The sequence below is a fragment of the Muscardinus avellanarius genome (assembly GCF_963383645.1).
Source record: "Muscardinus avellanarius genome assembly, chromosome: 16".
In the NCBI taxonomy this organism is placed as follows: domain Eukaryota; kingdom Metazoa; phylum Chordata; class Mammalia; order Rodentia; family Gliridae; genus Muscardinus; species Muscardinus avellanarius.
In genome coordinates, this window is record NC_137802.1 from 52,935,204 (window position 1) to 52,951,739 (window position 16,536).

At 54.4% G+C, this 16,536-nt stretch overlaps 2 protein-coding genes across 2 annotated transcripts; one reads left to right on the plus strand and one right to left on the minus strand.

Moving 5' to 3' along the window:
* Positions 1 to 1,001: 1,001 nt before the first annotated feature.
* VAT1 (vesicle amine transport 1) lies at positions 1,002 to 8,418 on the minus strand (the record flags this gene model as incomplete). Its single annotated transcript, XM_080712534.1, has 6 exons — positions 7,976 to 8,418; positions 3,379 to 3,586; positions 2,837 to 3,007; positions 2,639 to 2,728; positions 1,248 to 1,489; positions 1,002 to 1,085 (listed from the first exon to the last, which is right to left on the minus strand). Exons 1-6 carry the CDS (start codon positions 8,381 to 8,383, stop codon positions 1,002 to 1,004), a joined length of 1,203 nt encoding a protein of 400 aa, XP_080568660.1. The 5' UTR covers positions 8,384 to 8,418.
* Positions 8,419 to 9,891: 1,473 nt separating this feature from the next.
* Positions 9,892 to 13,232, plus strand: RND2 (Rho family GTPase 2; the record flags this gene model as incomplete). Its single annotated transcript, XM_080713418.1, has 5 exons — positions 9,892 to 9,993; positions 10,482 to 10,569; positions 11,944 to 12,053; positions 12,626 to 12,760; positions 12,984 to 13,232. 5 exons carry the CDS (start codon positions 9,892 to 9,894, stop codon positions 13,230 to 13,232), a joined length of 684 nt encoding a protein of 227 aa, XP_080569544.1.
* Positions 13,233 to 16,536: the final 3,304 nt, after the last annotated feature.

Here is a 16,536-nt window from a genome sequence, read left to right on the forward strand (position 1 = left end):
CCCCTCCAGGGCTCTGGCTGGTAAAACTTCTCCACGAGGCAGGACATGGTAAAGACCACATGGAGAGCAACTGCTTCTGCCCTCGCCCCAAGAGGCGAGGGGCTGTCCCTCCCACCCACTGTCACAGACACAGATTTTTGGCAGTGTTGTAGGACTGGTGTTGGGGAGGAGTAAGACCCCAGCTCTACTAGAACAAGGAAGGCACTGGGGAGGACACGGTGGAGAAGGCCAGAGACAGGGACCCCCACGCACGCACACGCACAGGTTTTCCGGTGCTAAGGCACTGAGAACAAATCCAGAGACCTCAGTGAAGGGTCGGGGTGCTCTGTATCCCTCCCAGAATCGTGGCCTAGGGGCGTGGGTCTGATTCCTGCCCCGGCTATGAGTAAGAGGCAGCCTGGGTTAAGAATGGCAGAAAACCTGGAGGTGGAAGTAATCCAATTGTGCTTAAGACGTTGGGGACAGAAAATAAGGGTCAGGGACTGCTCAAGCCCAGAGGTGAGCCCTGGCCGGCCCCGGGCTGGAGGGACAGGAGGAGAGAGACAGGTGCAGGCTGGACTCACACAGATTGGCCCCGTATCCTGAGCTGACACGTCTGTTCTTTGGGGAGGTGCTGGGGCAGGGGCAGGAGGGAAGATGAGGCAGGGCTGAAGCGCACACGCGGGCGGGACGGGGAGGGACTGGCTAACCTTGGCACAAGAGCAGGCCCGGGAAAGGGTGGGGGCAGGAAGCAGCCAGCCTCCCTCGGACCCTCCCTGTCCCCTTGGCAGGGCCCAGACGTCCAAGTGGTCACTTCCCAACCTCTTCCGAGGGCAGGAAGGGGGAGGGGGCAGCCCCAACCAAAGAGAAAAACAGGGCAAGGAAGCGGCCATTACCACAGAGACCTTTGGGGGAGGGAGGGCAGAGCGGTGTGAAAGAACGAAATGGGAGAATCCGGTGGCCGACGCTACGGGGCTTCCCGCAGTCCTTGCCCAGGTCGCAAGGGTCTTGGGACCCTCGCCCTAGTTCTCCTTCTGTGGCCCCGGAACCAGGAGGACCTTGCCCACGTTCTTCTTCTCCTGCATCTGCTTCATGGCATCAGCCACCTGGAAAGGAAGAGAAAAACTGATCCCAGTGCCAGCTGAGCGCCAGCCCACAAGAGCCCGCCAAAGGAGCTGGCCCCTCCCTCAGCCCCGGGAATCCTCCCTGGAGACCACAGCCTTCCCCGACCTCCCAGGCCCTCCTCCCTGCAGAGTCCTCACACTCACCTTCTCAAAGGGCCAGACCGAGTCGATGTGGGGTTTGATGTGGCCCTGGTTGTACAGGGCCAGGAGGCGGGCCACCACGCCACTGACCAGCTCCACCTCCCCATCCAGGTAGCCCAGGTGGAAGCCGCACACGGCGCGGTTGGCCTGCAGCAGCTGCAGCGCAGTCACGCTAAACTGATTCCACCACGTGCGGGCCAGGGCCATCAGGTTCCGCTTGGGCCCCGTCAGCAAGTTGGCCATTCCTGAGGGGCAGGGCAACATGGCCTGTGACCCAGGGCGTGTCTCAATCCAAGTCCCCCTGGCACCTCCTTCCCCTTCTGATCTCCCCTTCATACCAAACAGAGTGACAGGGTAATCCCTCGCCTGCTGGTGACCAGGCCCAAAGCAACTCGGGCTGACTTACATTTGCTCTGATCTTTTTTTTCCTTTTTTTTTTTCTGCAGTACTGGGGATGGAACCCAGGGGCATTCTACCTCCAAGCTACACCCCCAGCCCTATTTTTTTATTCTTTATTTTGAAACAAAGCCAGGCGTGGTGGCACTCGCTTGTAATCCCAGCATTTGGGAGGCTGAGAAAGGAGGATCGTGGTTCGTAGACAGCCTCGGCTATGTAGTGAGGCCCTCTGCAATTCAGTGAGACCCTGTTTCAAAAAAATTAAAATTAAAATTAACGTCGGGCGTGGTGGTGCACGCTTGTAATCCCCGCGCTTGGGAAGTAGAGACAGGAGAATCACGCAGGTTCAAAGCCAGGCTCACTGGCTTAAGAGACCCTGTTCCCAAATTTAAAAAATATAAAAATAGGTCTGGGAGTGTAGCCTGGAGGTAGAAGGGTTTCCAGGAATCCCAGTACCACCAAAATAAATAAATAAAATAAAATGACTAAAAAACAGGGCTACGGGTGTAGCTCGGAGGTAGAATGCCTCCTGGGTTCCAACCCCAGTACCGCAAAAAATAAAAAAAAAAATATTAAAAACAGGGCCTCACTACATTGCAGAGGGCTTTACTAAGTAGCTGAGGCTGCGTTCTATCTTTGAGCTATATTCTCAGTCCTATATTTACTTTTTGTATGAATTAGTTTTATATATGGAAATCTAGCTTGCCCAAGAAGCCCAGGGAGAAAGGACAGAAGGAAAGCTGACTGGCAGCTGGCTTTGCATCAGGAAGAGTCCCCAAACAGGAGCACAGAGAGAATACAGGATTTTATGACTCATATGAAAAGCTGTGAACGAGAATGAAAGCAGCTGGCACCCGGAAGGCAGCAATCCTAGCCCAATCGACCTTCTCCGTATGCCCCCCCGTCCCCCCCCTTCTTCAATCAAAAGCCCAGTTTCCACCAATCAGTTCTGCCCTTCTGACCCTAACAGCCTCTCCAAACCCAGCTCGCTAACTCACCATAGGTGACCACTTTGCCCATGGGTTTCAGAAGGTTGTAGCCCTTGGCAGTATCTGACCCGCCCAGAGGGTCCATGACGATGTCCACTCCTGTCATGGTGTAGGGGGACCCAGAAACAGCATTAGGATTCAGAAATCTAGAGACCCTCTCCCCGCCGTGTGTCATCTTCCTACCCCTCCCACTCCCTGGGACCCCACCTTTGGGGGAGATCTTCTTGATTTCATCCACGTAGTCAGCTGTGTGGTAGTCGATGGGGTGCGTGACCCCGTTCTCCTTCAGCACCTCGTGCTTGCTAGCAGAGGCTGTTCCAAACACTGTCACATTCTCCACTGTGCGGCACAGCTGCACAGCTGCCATTCCCACACCGCCTGCATCAAGACACCGAAGGAGGGGACCTGGAGTCACCCCGCCACTATTCTCCATTCTAGTCTCCCAAGGACCCAGTCAGTCCCAGTTCAGGCTTGTTTGGGGACCCATGTCCAATTTCCATGATTGTGAATTATGGGGAGGGTGGCTGGAGAGGAGAAGGTGCGAGGTGAGGGCATGTTGCTAAGGATACCAGGCTGGCCCTGGTGCCTGAATGTTACCACGGCAACTACACTGCAGAGGCCTCTGGACCCACAGGCCAAGGCAGCCTGGTGTTGCCATGACAACAAACCAGACAGGCTAAAGAAAGGGGCCTGGAAGGAAAAACCTGGGTGGGGTAAAAAATTGGGTTAAAAGGGAAGGAACCTATCACCTGCGGCCATGTGCACCAAGACACTGTGGCCAGGTCTTAGGTTGCCGAAGTCAAAGAGGACCATGTAGGCAGTGATGTAATTGACCAGCAAGGCCGCGGCTTCTTCAAAGGTCATGGCTTCAGGCATCAGGAAGGTATGGGCTGACTGCACAGTCACCTCCTCCTGCCACATCCCTGACCGGTTCAACACCATCACCCGGTCCCCTGCCTAGAGGAATGGAAGAATAGCACCAATTAATTAACTCAATCATTAATTTGCCCGCAGGGAATTCACTGACCACTGTGTGCCATCATCTGTGAGATAAACAGCAGCAGTAACAATGCTATTTAAGAACAATAAAAGTCAGGCGTGGTGGCGCACGCTTGTAATTTCAGCATTTGGGAGGCTGAGACCTGAGGATCATGGACAGTCTCAGCTACCTAGTGAGGCCCTTTACAACTCAGCGTAACCCTGTTTCAAAATAAAGAATGAAAATAGGGCTGGGGGTGTACCCCGAAGGTACAATGCCCCTGGGTTTCATCCCCAGTATTAAAGAGGAAAAAAAAAGCTGGGCGTGGTGGTGCATGCTTGTAATCCCAGCGCTTGGGAGTCTGAAACAGGAGGATCACACAGGTTCAAAGCCAGCCTCAGCTACTTGGTGAGGCTCTCAGCAACTTAGTGAGACCCTGTTTCCAAATAAAATATAAAAATAGGTCTGGGAGCATAGCCTGGAGGTAGAAAGCCTCTGGGTTCCACCCCCAGTACCACCAAAAAAAAAAAAAAATAATAATAATAATAATAATAATAATAATAAATAAAGAGAGAAAAAAAGAAGAACAGTAAGATGCTGGGCGTAGTGGCGCACGCTTGTAAACTTGTAATCCCAGCATTTGGGAGGCTGAGACCAGAGCATCAAGGTTCAGCTACTTAGGGAAGCTTTTTGCAACTCGGTGAAACCCTGTTTCAAAATAAAGAATAAGCCAGGTGTGCTGGCTCACACTTGTAATCCCAGCATTTGGGAGACTGAGACAGGAGGATCGCGGTTCGTGGACAGTCTCAGCTACTTAGTGAGGCCCTCCGCAACTTAGTGAGACCCGGTTTCAAAATAAAGAATAAAAAAAACAAAACAGGGCAGGGGTGTAGCTTGGAGGTTGAATGCCCCTGGGTTCCATCCCCAGACCCGCAAAAAAATAAAAAAATAAAAAAATAAAGAATAAAAATTAAGGCTGGGGGTGTAGCTCAGAGGTAGAATGCTTCTGGGTTCCATCCTAAGCACTGCAAAAAAAAAAAAAAAAAAAAAAAAAGAACAACAAGGAGCTGGGTGTGGTGGTATAGTCCTGTAATCTCAGTACATAGGAGGCTGAGACAGAAGGAGCACAGGTTCAAGGCCAGCCTCAGCTACGTTGGTAGTGAGACCCTGTTTCAAAATAAAATATAAAATGGGCCTGGGGATGTAGCTCAGAGGTAGAATGCCCCTGAGTTCAACCCCCAGTACCACATACACACATACAAATGAAAATCACAATTAACCTTTACTTACTGACAGCCAGGCCCTGCTGCAAGTGCATTATACATAAGCACTCATTTAATCCTTGCAGCAGTTTTGAGGTAGATACCATTCTTATCTCCATTTTACATTTCAATATTGCGTAAGATTCCTGAATGCAAGAAGCTTACAGTTGGGGCAGCATGAGTTCTGTTGAAGAGATCCAACCGCTTTGGCTACAAACATGGTCTCCACCGTTTGTTGGCAGTGGCCCTTGGGCAAATAAAAATTATTTACCCATGTTTTGTATCCTCAAAGTAGGGGAGTTATTAGGATTGAAAGGAAAAATTCAACTCAGGGACTTTGAGAGTAAAATGTCTAGCATATCATAAGCACTTGGTAATGTTAGTTTATAAGAATGATAACAATAGCCGGGCGTGGTGGCGCACACTTGTAATCCCAGCATTCCGGAGGCTGAGACCGGAGGATCGTGGTTCGCGGACAGCCTCAGCTACTTAGTGAGGCCCTCCGCAACTCAGTGAGACCTGGTTTCAAAATAAAGAATAAAAAATAGGGCAGGGGCTGTAGCGGTAGAATGCCCCTGGGTTCCATCCTCAGATGCGCAAAAACAAAAACAAAACAAAACAAAAAAACAATAATAACTGCAAGAAGAGGAAGTCATACAGTCAAATAACTGCAGGAAGAGGGTAGTATGTGGTAAGGCCATGCCAAACGGCAGGTGGTGTCTCTAAGCATGTATGGCTGTGTTTGGCCACGGCCACCTCAGAAATTGTATTTGAGCCAGCATTAGGGACCCAGTAATCCCAGTACTTGAGAGCCAAGACAAGATCACAGGTTCAAGACCCGCCTCTGCAATTTAGCAAGACTCTGAGCAACCTAGAGAGACCTTTTTTCAAAACAAAAAAATAAGCACGCACTTGTAATCCCACTACTTGCAAGGCTGAGAAAGGAGGATCGCAGGATTGAAGTCAGCCTCAGCATTTAGTGAGACCCTGTTTCAAAATAAAAAATAAAATTGGGCTGAGGGGTGTAGCTCAGAGGTAGAATTCCCCTGAGTTCAGTCCCCAGTACCACATAAAATAAAATTAAGTTAAATAAAATAAAATGGGCTGGGGATATAGCTTGGAGGTAGAATGCCCCTGGGTTCAATTCCCAATAAACACACACACACACACACACACACACACACACACACACACACACACACGCCCCTTCACCCAGAGACGGTTTATGAGGAACAATGAGGTGTGCCATCCCAGCCACTGGGTGGCACGTCTCCATTCTCAGCCACTGGCATAAAAACCTCTTTGCAGGAAGGAAAGGGGGTAAAGGTAACAGAATCTCTCCAGCGTAGCAACTGGGGTCAGGAGAAGGGTAGAGAAGAAGGTGAGAATATTCAAGCCAAAAGAAAGTCTCTCTTGACTCACTAAAACGCTGGAGAGGGAATTATGGATGCTGTTCCAGGATGATCCACGTCTGTCTTAGTTCCTGCCAAGAATCATGGGAATCTGTCCATTAAGGAGACAGGATCTTTGGGGAGGGGGAGGGGACTCCCACACATTCCCTATTTCATGTTTTCAAGCCCCTGTACTCCACTAAAGAGGATGACTGGACTTTTCCTGCAAGTTCTGGCTGAGATGAGGTCTGGGGAAGGAAGCCCTCCACCCCAGGATTCAGGTCTAACGGATACTGAAACAACCCAAGAGGGATGGGAACAGTATCCTAGCCAGCTGGGGTGGTGGCCAGTCCCACATGTGGCCCATAACAAGTCTCACTTAGCTTGATTCATGCCTAACCCTCAGCCTGTCACAGGTCAGGGCCATGATCCCTCCCCACAGAATCCAGGCTCTTACATCAAATTCTTGTCCTGGAGAGGATATCCTGTATTTACCAGGCGGAAAGTATGGAGAGGGGAGAAAAGGTGGGTGGCCTTCAGTAGTAACGTGAATGACAACCCCCCCAAAAAAAACCACAAATTCCTCTTAGCACCTTCGCAAGAGTGGGATTATTTATAAATCAGAGTCAGGGTGGGGCCAGAGCAGAATTCAGGGAGAAGCCCTTTAAGAAAGAACTGTTTACACACACAATAAATCTAACAAATCCAGCTCTGCCATCTGGGATTGGCAGGTCAGGCAAGAGGAAGGCTGCATCTGAGGGGTCCCTCTTGCAGGGGCTTGATTTGAAAAGAAATCTCTAAACACGTGATGTTGAAGAGGCCTCACCCCCCCCCCCATATCTCAAAAAGTTGGTCATTTGGAAGTCTCCGGTGTCCGGGGTTGTGGCTGAGATGAATGATAACTGAGAAGCGGAAGCGGACCGGCAGAGCTGGGCCAACCTGCTCACGGTGCCACACCTCCCCACCCCAGTCCCAACAGGTGCCACGGGGTTGCTGAGACTGGGGTCCTCACAGGAAGGCAGAGGTCCCGCCCCAGAGTTCCCAGGGCAGCCCGGGGTCGCCGGCAGTCAGCTGAGTCACCAAGGAGGAGTTAGTGCGGTCACGGGAGACAGAGTCCAAGACAAAGATCCGGGTCCAATCCCACTTACCCCACCAAAGGCCAGACTGGTGGTGTAAGACTGGAGGCAGTGGGGGGAGCCAGGCTCTCCGTCCTCCATGATGGGCGTGTCCCCCCTTCGGCCCTGCTCGGGGAGGGGCCGCCTCACACCCCCACAGACCACGGGGTTGCATGTGACTAGGACTCTGGCAGGCCACCTCGCCCCCGCCCAACCTCGACTGCCTCGCTCCTCCAGCTCCCTGGGTTTGGAAAGGGGGGCGCTGACCGTCTCTCGGGGACGCAGACCACAATCACCCGAGGAGCTTTTGGTGGGCAGGGGTACAGGTGGGGTTTGGAGCTGGGGAGGGGGAGCGGGTAGGTCATTGCGCGCATGCGCGCGGGCGCCTTATTGTTCCCCACCCACCCCTCGGGGCGACGGTCAACTAAAAATTATCGGAGAAGGGGCGACCGCGCTCATCTCTTTATCCCGGGATAAATCCTGTTCTCCGGGAGCCTCAGAACAGACGCGCCTTCCCCACGTCTCCCATCCCCATACTCCTGGGCGCGTTCCAGCGTCCCCCGCCGGCCGCTCCCCCGGCGCCCGCCCGGCCCGCTCACCTTGCGGTCGCCGACGCCCTCGCCCACGGCCACCACCACGCCCGCGCCCTCCATGCCCGGGGTGAGCGGCGGCGGCGGCAGCCGGTCGTACAGCCCCTGGCGGGCCATGAGGTCGGCGAAGTTGAGCCCGCAGGCCCGCACGCGCACGGTCAGCTGGCCGGGCCCGGGGGCCGGGGGCGCGGCCGGCCGGCTCTGCAGCTTCACCTTGTCGTAGCCGCCGAAGCCCGTGAGCACCAGGCAGCGCAGGGGCGGCGGGGGCGCGGCGGCGGCGTCCGCGGCCGCCGGCGGCTGGGGGGCGCGGGCTGCCTCGGGGTTCGGAGGCGGCGAGGAGGCAGAGTCTCCCCCGGCCCCTGCCTCGGCCGCCGCCGTGGCCGCGGCCGCCTCGGCCGCCTCTCTCTCGGCTGACATGGCTGGGCTCCCGACGTGTGCGCACAGCTGGACCGCGAGTGCACAGCTGGGAAGGGCGGGGCGCGGCGCGGGTCTGCAGACCGCGGGGGGCGGGGCCTCGCGCCGGCTTAAAGGGCCAGGCCCCGGCTCCGCGCGCGGAAAGGAAGGGGACGGGGCGACGGGTGGGCGGGAGGAGGCACCCGGCAGCCCGGAAGCGTGAGGGCATCATTGGGATGAGGCGTAAACGGCGGCTTAACGTACTTGTTCGTAATAAGCCTGATGCAAGTTTGGAACTTCTGTTCAGGGGCCGTCTGAATTTTGGACAATTTTAAAATTTGAGTTTGCATTAGATTTGGGGGAGCCGGCCACCTGTGGAGTCGAACCCGATCCAGTTATGCCTCGGGCTCTGACTCTACGCATCAGTAACCCTAGGGAAAAAAATCAGACTCCACTGTGATCGCGCAGCGGCCAACCAGGAGCATGGAGACCCAGCCTGTAAGGCGTTCTGACTTCGGGTGTTAACGCTTTGTGCCTCATTTCCCTTTCTGTAAAATGGTAACGGTGCTGCGTGCTCTAGTTATATTTACAGTGTCATTTAGAACGAGACAGAAGGGAATCGAGTGTCCTCGATTTAATGTAGCACTTTTAAAAGACGACATGAAAATGTAAAACAGTAGTTCGATTACTCTTAGAATCTAAGACAAGCCTGCGTTGGCTTCTGCGTTCGGCTCTGGCTCCGGCAGCGCCGTTTCTCTATCTTCCCCTTTTCCCTCCCTTTCTCTTTCTCCCCAGGCATCCACCAGAGGACGCAGCTTTCCCCAAAACTTTCCACTCAGAGCTTGGCTGGAGGAACTCGGTCCTCGCTTCGCAGGCCCGTCCCTAAGTCACCACTGTCCCTGACTCGGCCGCCCGTCGCCATGGGGACGGGAAGCTATGATGTCACTACCTTCGGAAGGGTGTGTAGGACTCCGTACACCCTTTCCCCCAAGACCCTCTCTGCCAGACAAAACCAAAAAGACTCCCCTCCTTCCCCTGCCATCTTGCGCCCCCCAGTGTCTAAGAAGTGGGTGGCTGCCACCGTGCGCGCCCGCACTGGCACACCTGCGTGCACCCGTGGGCACACCGAGCCTCGCGCGTGGGTCGCGCACACCGGACCCCTCAGAACTTCGCCCGAACTCTGCCCCGCACCCATCCCCAAAGGAGTCGACGAGCGGGTCTCCGCCGCCCCCAGCCCTCGGGGCCCCTTGGATCACACGGACGCGCTAAAGCGGGTCTCGGGGCCCGGGCGCTCTGGCCCCGCCCCGTCCTCTGGCCCCGCCCCGCTGTGGGGCGGGAGGCGGGGCCGGGGCGCGGCCCCGGGCTGGGGGCGGGGCGGAGGGGGCCGCAGCCCCGGGCGGGGGCTCCGCGCGGGCCCGCGAGATGCCGGTGTCGGCGGCCCGAGCGGCTGCAGCTGCGGCGGCGGGGGAGGCGGCGGCGGCGGCGGGGCCCGAGAGGGGGGCGGCGGGGGGGGCCGGCGCGTAGCCGGGACTATGGAGGGGCAGAGCGGCCGCTGCAAGATCGTGGTGGTGGGGGACGCAGAGTGCGGCAAGACGGCGCTGCTGCAGGTGTTCGCCAAGGACGCCTACCCCGGGGTGAGAAGCCGGCTCGGGGGTTTGGGGGGGTCCCAGGCCGCCGGCGATGGGTGGCAGGGGCCCCGGGGACCGATGGGCACCAGAGCCAGGGTAACCAGGGACAAGACAGAGGGGATCGGAGGCGAAAGAGGAGGCGGCGCGTTGGGGGCTCCGAAAGGACTGCAGAGGACTGGGGTGGGAGGACTTAGGGAGCACGGCGAGATGGATGGGGTTTGAGAGGACTAGAGGATCCGGAGGGCGCGCTGGGGGAATGTCGGCGGTTCTGGCGTCAGCGACGCGGAGAACTAGGGGCTACAGGGATCTGGAGGGGGTCTGGAAGCACGGCAGAGATTCCGCGGAGGCAGCAGATCCCGGGATCTCCCCTTCGCCCAACCCCAGACCAACTTCTGTCCAGGGACTGGGCCGGACGGGGTGTGTGAAGGAGGAGGGCATTTGTGTGGGGTGAGGACTGGAAAGAGAATCTCATTTTGACCCATCCGTGTCTGCAGAGTTATGTCCCCACCGTGTTTGAGAATTACACCGCAAGCTTCGAGATCGACAAGCGCCGCATTGAGCTCAACATGTGGGATACTTCAGGTACCCAGATCCCTCGGGGTCACCCTGACTTCAGAGCCCCCCCCCACCTCTCTCTTGGCTAGACCCTTAGACTCCGGGTCAGCCCAGCTCATCCATCCAATTCAGGAGAAAGGAAGATCAGTCTTTCTTCTTAAAGCTGGAGAAACGGAGGCAGAGCTTGTTAAGCCTGACGGAGACCGTGTCCTCAAGGGGAAAGCTTGGTCTCCAAGCCTCCCAGCTGGGTTCTGCCTGCCTAGGAAAGTAGGGAAGGGATGGCTTTTATTCCAGGATATGATTTTTAGAAAATGGTACTGGGTTTAGGAAAGAATGAGAACTTCGGGGGAGGGGGCGTGGGTAAAGGGAAGCCACTTCTCTAGACTGAACTAAGAAATCTGAGGCCCAGTCCCCAGAGAATGGGCAAGCTCTTTTCCAGACCCTGCTCCTCACCATCCCCCCAAAATGGGGAGGGTTTTTATTTTTACACAATTCCCAGAGGTCTTTAGAAGGTGTCTGTTAAAGCCCAGGAAGCACACTGAGACTTTTGTGAGGGTGTTGATAGATAGCCTGGGCCTCTCAAAGAGGTCCCAAACTCAAAAAGATTAAGAGTTATTACTTTTAGCTGGATGCAGTGATGCATGCCTATAATCCCAGCTACTTAGGAGGCTGAGGCAGGAGGACCACAAATTTGAGGCCAGCCCTGGAAACTTAGCAAGACCCTGTCTCAAAATTATAAAGGGCTGGGGATGTAGCTCAGTGGTAGAGTGCCCCTGGGTTCAATCTGAGTACAGCCTTCATCGCCCCCCCCCCACCGGCAGAAAAAGAATGATCATTTATTTAAAGAAACTCCTAAAGCCAGGTGCACGTTTGTAATCCCCGTAGTTGAGAGGCTGAGACAGGAGGATCACAGGTTAGCAGCCAGCTTCAGCTACTTAGCGAGGCCTTTCACAACTTAATGAGACCTGTTTCAAAATAAAGAATAAGCTGGGCGTGGTGGCGCAGGCTTGTAACCCCAGCATTTGGGAGGCTGAGACAAGAGGATCGCAGGTTTGTGGCCAGCCTCAGCTACTTAGTGAGGTCCTTTGCAACTCAGTGAGACCCTGTTTCAAAATAAAGAATAAAAAAATAGGGCTGGGGGAATAGCTCAGAGATAGAATGTGCTTGGGCTCAACCCCTACTAGTTCTGCAAAATAACAAAACAAAACAAAACAAAAACTAAAACAGAGAGCAGTTTCTTACCTCCAGCCCCCCTCTGTTTGCTTCCCTCCTTGGTACTAATGATTGCTCTTTTCCATTCTTTTCGCCCAGCATTCCTTGACCAAGATTTCTTAGGACTCCCATTCATTCTCTTCCAGGCCTCTCAGGCCCTTTATCTGCCCCTTCACTGTCTGCCCTCAGGTTCCTCTTACTATGATAACGTCAGGCCTCTGGCTTATCCCGATTCTGATGCTGTACTCATCTGCTTCGACATCAGTCGGCCAGAAACCCTAGACAGTGTCCTTAAGAAGGTAAGAGCCTGGGGAAGCAGGGCCGCCAGACTGAGGGCATGGTCCTGAGGAGGGATGACAGACAGCTGGGGCGTGGCCAGCCGCTGACCCGGTGAAGCTCTCAGCCCGGCCACTCTCCCCAGTCCTCCCACTCATCCCTCCCTGAGAATCAGTATTCCCGGATTCCTCACCTCTCACCCATCTCCTGGGGTGTGGGAGCCCCAGATGGCAGGAGCTGGAATGCTGCAGCTCTGGAAAGCCTCCTCTCCAGGCCCCTATTTCCATGAGAAAAGGCCCTGGTGAATGGACCAGAGTCAGCCGGCAGCACCAGTTCCCACTCAGGGGAGGGTGGGGGTGGTCTGTTCCCAGGAGAAAGTGGGGAAGGGGAGTGGGGATGAGAAGGTCCCTGGCCGCCACTGACTGCAGAGGAAAGCCACCCCTTGACCCCACCCCACAGCCCTCCCTCCGGCTTCCACTAAGCCCATCTTGTGCTGTCCTTCCTCACGTGAGAGTCTGGCCTGAAGCAGGGCTTCTCCCTGTGCCTCCCACCACCACTCCATAACTCTGTTTTTTTTTTTCTTTCTTCAAAATAGTGGCAGGGCGAGACTCAGGAGTTTTGCCCCAATGCCAAGGTTGTGCTGGTTGGCTGTAAATTGGACATGCGGACCGACCTGGCCACACTGAGGGAACTGTCCAAGCAGAGGCTTATCCCTGTTACACATGAGCAGGTATGACCCTTGACCTCTGACCTAATCCCAGCCTGGACCTCTCACCTCTGTCCTTCTAGGTCTCTGATTTGAAAACACCCTACCCGGCTCATCCTTTTTCCTTCTGACCCCTGACTCTTGACCCTTGACCCCTGACTCTTGACCCTCTGCCAGCATTGACCTCCAACCTTGGCCCCCTTTCAGGGTAAATCCTGTAACTTTCTTCCCTGCCCTTCTTTTCCAGGGCACTGTGCTGGCCAAGCAGGTGGGGGCTGTGTCCTATGTTGAATGCTCTTCCCGGTCTTCTGAGCGCAGCGTCAGGGATGTGTTCCATGTGGCCACAGTGGCCTCCCTGGGCCGTGGCCACAGGCAGCTGCGCCGCACTGACTCCCGCCGGGGACTGCAGCGATCCACTCAGCTGTCAGGACGGCCAGACCGGGGGGACGAGGGCGAAATGCACAAGGATCGTGCCAAGAGCTGCAACCTCATGTGAGGGGCTGCGGTGGAAAGAGTGTGAGGAGGGGCCGCCGGGGCGCTGGTGTCCCCCGGCCTGCTTGGGATTCCTGACCTCTGACCTCATTCCTGGCTGGGAGGGCAGGGCAGGCAGAGCGAAGAAAATCCAGCCAGAAGAGCTGGAGGGCAGAAGGTGTTGCCATTCCCCCTAGCTTCACCCCCTCCTCTGGGAGTTGAAGGCGTTATCAGGGTGGGCATCTGGGTTTGAACTGGGATGAGCCAGGTGGGTATTAGGGAAGCTGGCGTCAAGTAATGACCTTGGTTGAATCCCTGTGTAAAGGGTACCTTCCCTCCCTATCCCTGGTCCCCAAATCTTGGTCCTGGCTTCCTTCCCTAAGGAAAATGTCCATTTTCTCCTCTCACTTCTATAGCTGTTCTTACGCATTCTAACTTCCAAGCAACGTGCACTAAATTTTAAAGCAAGGAGCCCCTTTCCCTGTGCCAGCCCACCAGTCCTAGCTCCCCACCTTCCTTCCCCCAACCGTCCCCAAATAAAGCCCATGTTCATGGAAATCGGCTGTGGCTTTAGTTTCGTTGCCTTTTCAGAAACCACTCTACCAGTCTCTAGCAACAGGAGGAAAAGGTCGTCCTTGGGGGGAACGTCCCTCTTCATGCCCACGGACAGAGCAGAGAGAAAAGCCATGAGTTGGATCAGAAGTGTCCTGCAGGAGCCAGAGATTGGGGAATAAGTTATCTGGGGACTCTTGGTTCCAGTTAGTGAGGCTGACAGTCCTTAGGCTTTAGGGGGCTGGAAGTGGAGTGATAAGACAGTCACTCAGCATTGCTCAGTCCAGCTAGGAACCTCTGCTAGCAGGGAGGGGTCCTGCTAAAGTGGCCCAGGCCTCTTGCTCACCATCTGCACCCCTGGCCCCACAGCTTGGAGCCTGCTGGTGACCTGTGGACCAGATCGTGGGGTAGAGAGGCCGTCCCAAGCCTCCAGGTCAGCCTGGTGTCGTGGTGCACACTTGTAGTCCCAGGACCTGGGAGGATGAGACTGGAGGATCTCAGGTTCAAGGACAGTTGCAGTAGTTTAGACCCTATTTCAAAAAATAATAAAATAGGGGTATGATTCAGAGGTAGAATGCCCATGGGTTCAATCCCCAGTATTCCCCCCAGAAAAGCTTCCATGTCACAGAAGGTGACCCTGTAAAGTTTCCCAAAGGGTCAGTAGTTTGATTTTGAGGGTTTCTCTAGAGGCTAAGCAGGGGCTCTGTTATCATCCATCCTGAGATCCTTGTGTTTTTTTGTTTTGTTTTTTTTGTTTTTCGTTTAGTGTGTGTGCAGTATTGGGGATTGAACCCAGGAGCATTCTACCTCTGAGCTACATCCCCAGTCCTATTTTATTTTATGTTACCTATTTATTTCTTTGGTACTGGGGATGGAACCCAGGGGCATTCTACCTATTTTATTTTTTATTAGGCAACAGGGTCTCACTAAGTAGCTGACAGCCTCACGAAGTTGCTGAGGCTGGACTGCAGTCCTCCTGTCTCAGCCCCCCACCCCCATCTACTGGGATTACAGGCATGTACCACCCCATCCAGCTATTTATTTTTTTTATTTTTATTTTTTTGAAACAAGGTCTTAGTAAGTTGTAGAGGGCCTTGCAATTGGCAAGGCTGGCCACAAACCTGTGATCCTCTTGTCCCAGCCTCCCAAGTACTGAGATTGCAGGCGTGCGCCACCACCCCGGGCTCCCTGATGTTTTTAGGGGCGCCTGAGCTATGAGTTGAGGCTCACCATCCCATCCCAGAGAACGAAAGCCAGTGTTGGGGATGGCCAGAGCACTAGACAGTGCTGGTCTGTTTTCTCAGGAGTCTGGTTTCAGATTGTCCTGTATTCCTTCCCTGGCTCTGGTCCCACTGGCCTCTTTTTCGTGACATTCTCCCCCAGGAACCATCCCTGGCGTCCCCGCCCCCAGCCCTAGCCCCAGCCAGTTCTTCCCGTCACACTGAGAGAGAACACAGCCTTTACCCTTCTCTCTGCTAGGACTACCCTAGTCCACAGCCCAGTCCTTCCTGGTCCCTGAGGGAGTGTGCCGCACACTGGCTAGGGAGACTGAAGGACCCAGCCTCTGAGCTGCTGTGCTGGAGGCCAGCCTGGGGGGAGAGGTCCTGCGGGTGTGAGCGAGCGACACTCACAGCAATTGTGTCAGTGGAGGCTGCTGGGGAGCTCCTACAACTGGGGAAGCCAGTCTGAGCCAGGTCCTGAGGGCTGAAGAGGAATTGGCCAGGCAGGACAGAGTTAGGAAAGCCATTCTGAGCAGCGGGTACCCAGCAGGTACAAACGCTTGGAGATGGGAAAGTTCTGCATGTGGGGATCCCGTGGCAGCAAGAGCAGAAAACACAGGGTGGGAAGTGCAGGGAGGCTCCCCAGGACCGCGGGAGAACCAGGACTCCATCCTGAGGTGGGTGTGTGTGTGTGTGTGTGTGTGTGTGTGTGTGTGTGTGTGTGGTACTGGGGTGGAACCCAGAGGCTTTCTACCTCTGAGCTACACTCCCAGACCTATTTTTATACTTTATTTGGAAACAGGGTCTCACTAAGTTGCTGAGAGCCTCACTCAGTAGCTGAGGCTGGCTTCGAACCTGTGAGATCTTCCTGTCTCAGCCTCCCAAGTACAGGGATTACAAGCCTGCGCCACCACGCCCGGCTTATTTTTTATATTAGAAACAGGGTCTCACTAAATTGCTGAGGGCTTTGCTAAATTGCTGAGACTGGCCTTGAACCTGCAATCTTCCTTTTTCAGCCTCTCGAGTACTGGGATTATAGGTGTGCGCTATCTCCTCCGGATTCAGATTTTGCTTTTGGGTAGACAGTTATCTGGATGAGGTGGCAGGGTTAGGGGTTTGGGGTCTGAGACATGGCAAATAAAATGACTCTTCCTGTGTTACCGGATGTGGTAACACAGGCCTGTAATCCAAGTACTTGGGAGGCTGAGACAGGAGGATCACAGATTGGAGGAGAGCCTCATCAACCTGGTGAGACCCTGTTTCCAAATAAGAAATAAAAATTCGGGCTAGGGGTGTAGCACAAAGATAGAATGCCTCTGAGTTCAAACTCCAGTATCACTAAAAAAAAAAAAAAAAAAAAAAAAGTGTCTCTGGGTTAAATCCCCAGGGCCATACAATTCACATGAGTAAATAATTTTTTATTTTATAAATAAACAGATAGTATTAAAATAAAATAAAATGGGGCTGACAGTGTCACTTGGAGGTAGAATGGCCCTGGGTTCAATCCCCAGTACCATAATAAATATAGTTAAATAAACAAAGAAACAGATAAATAAA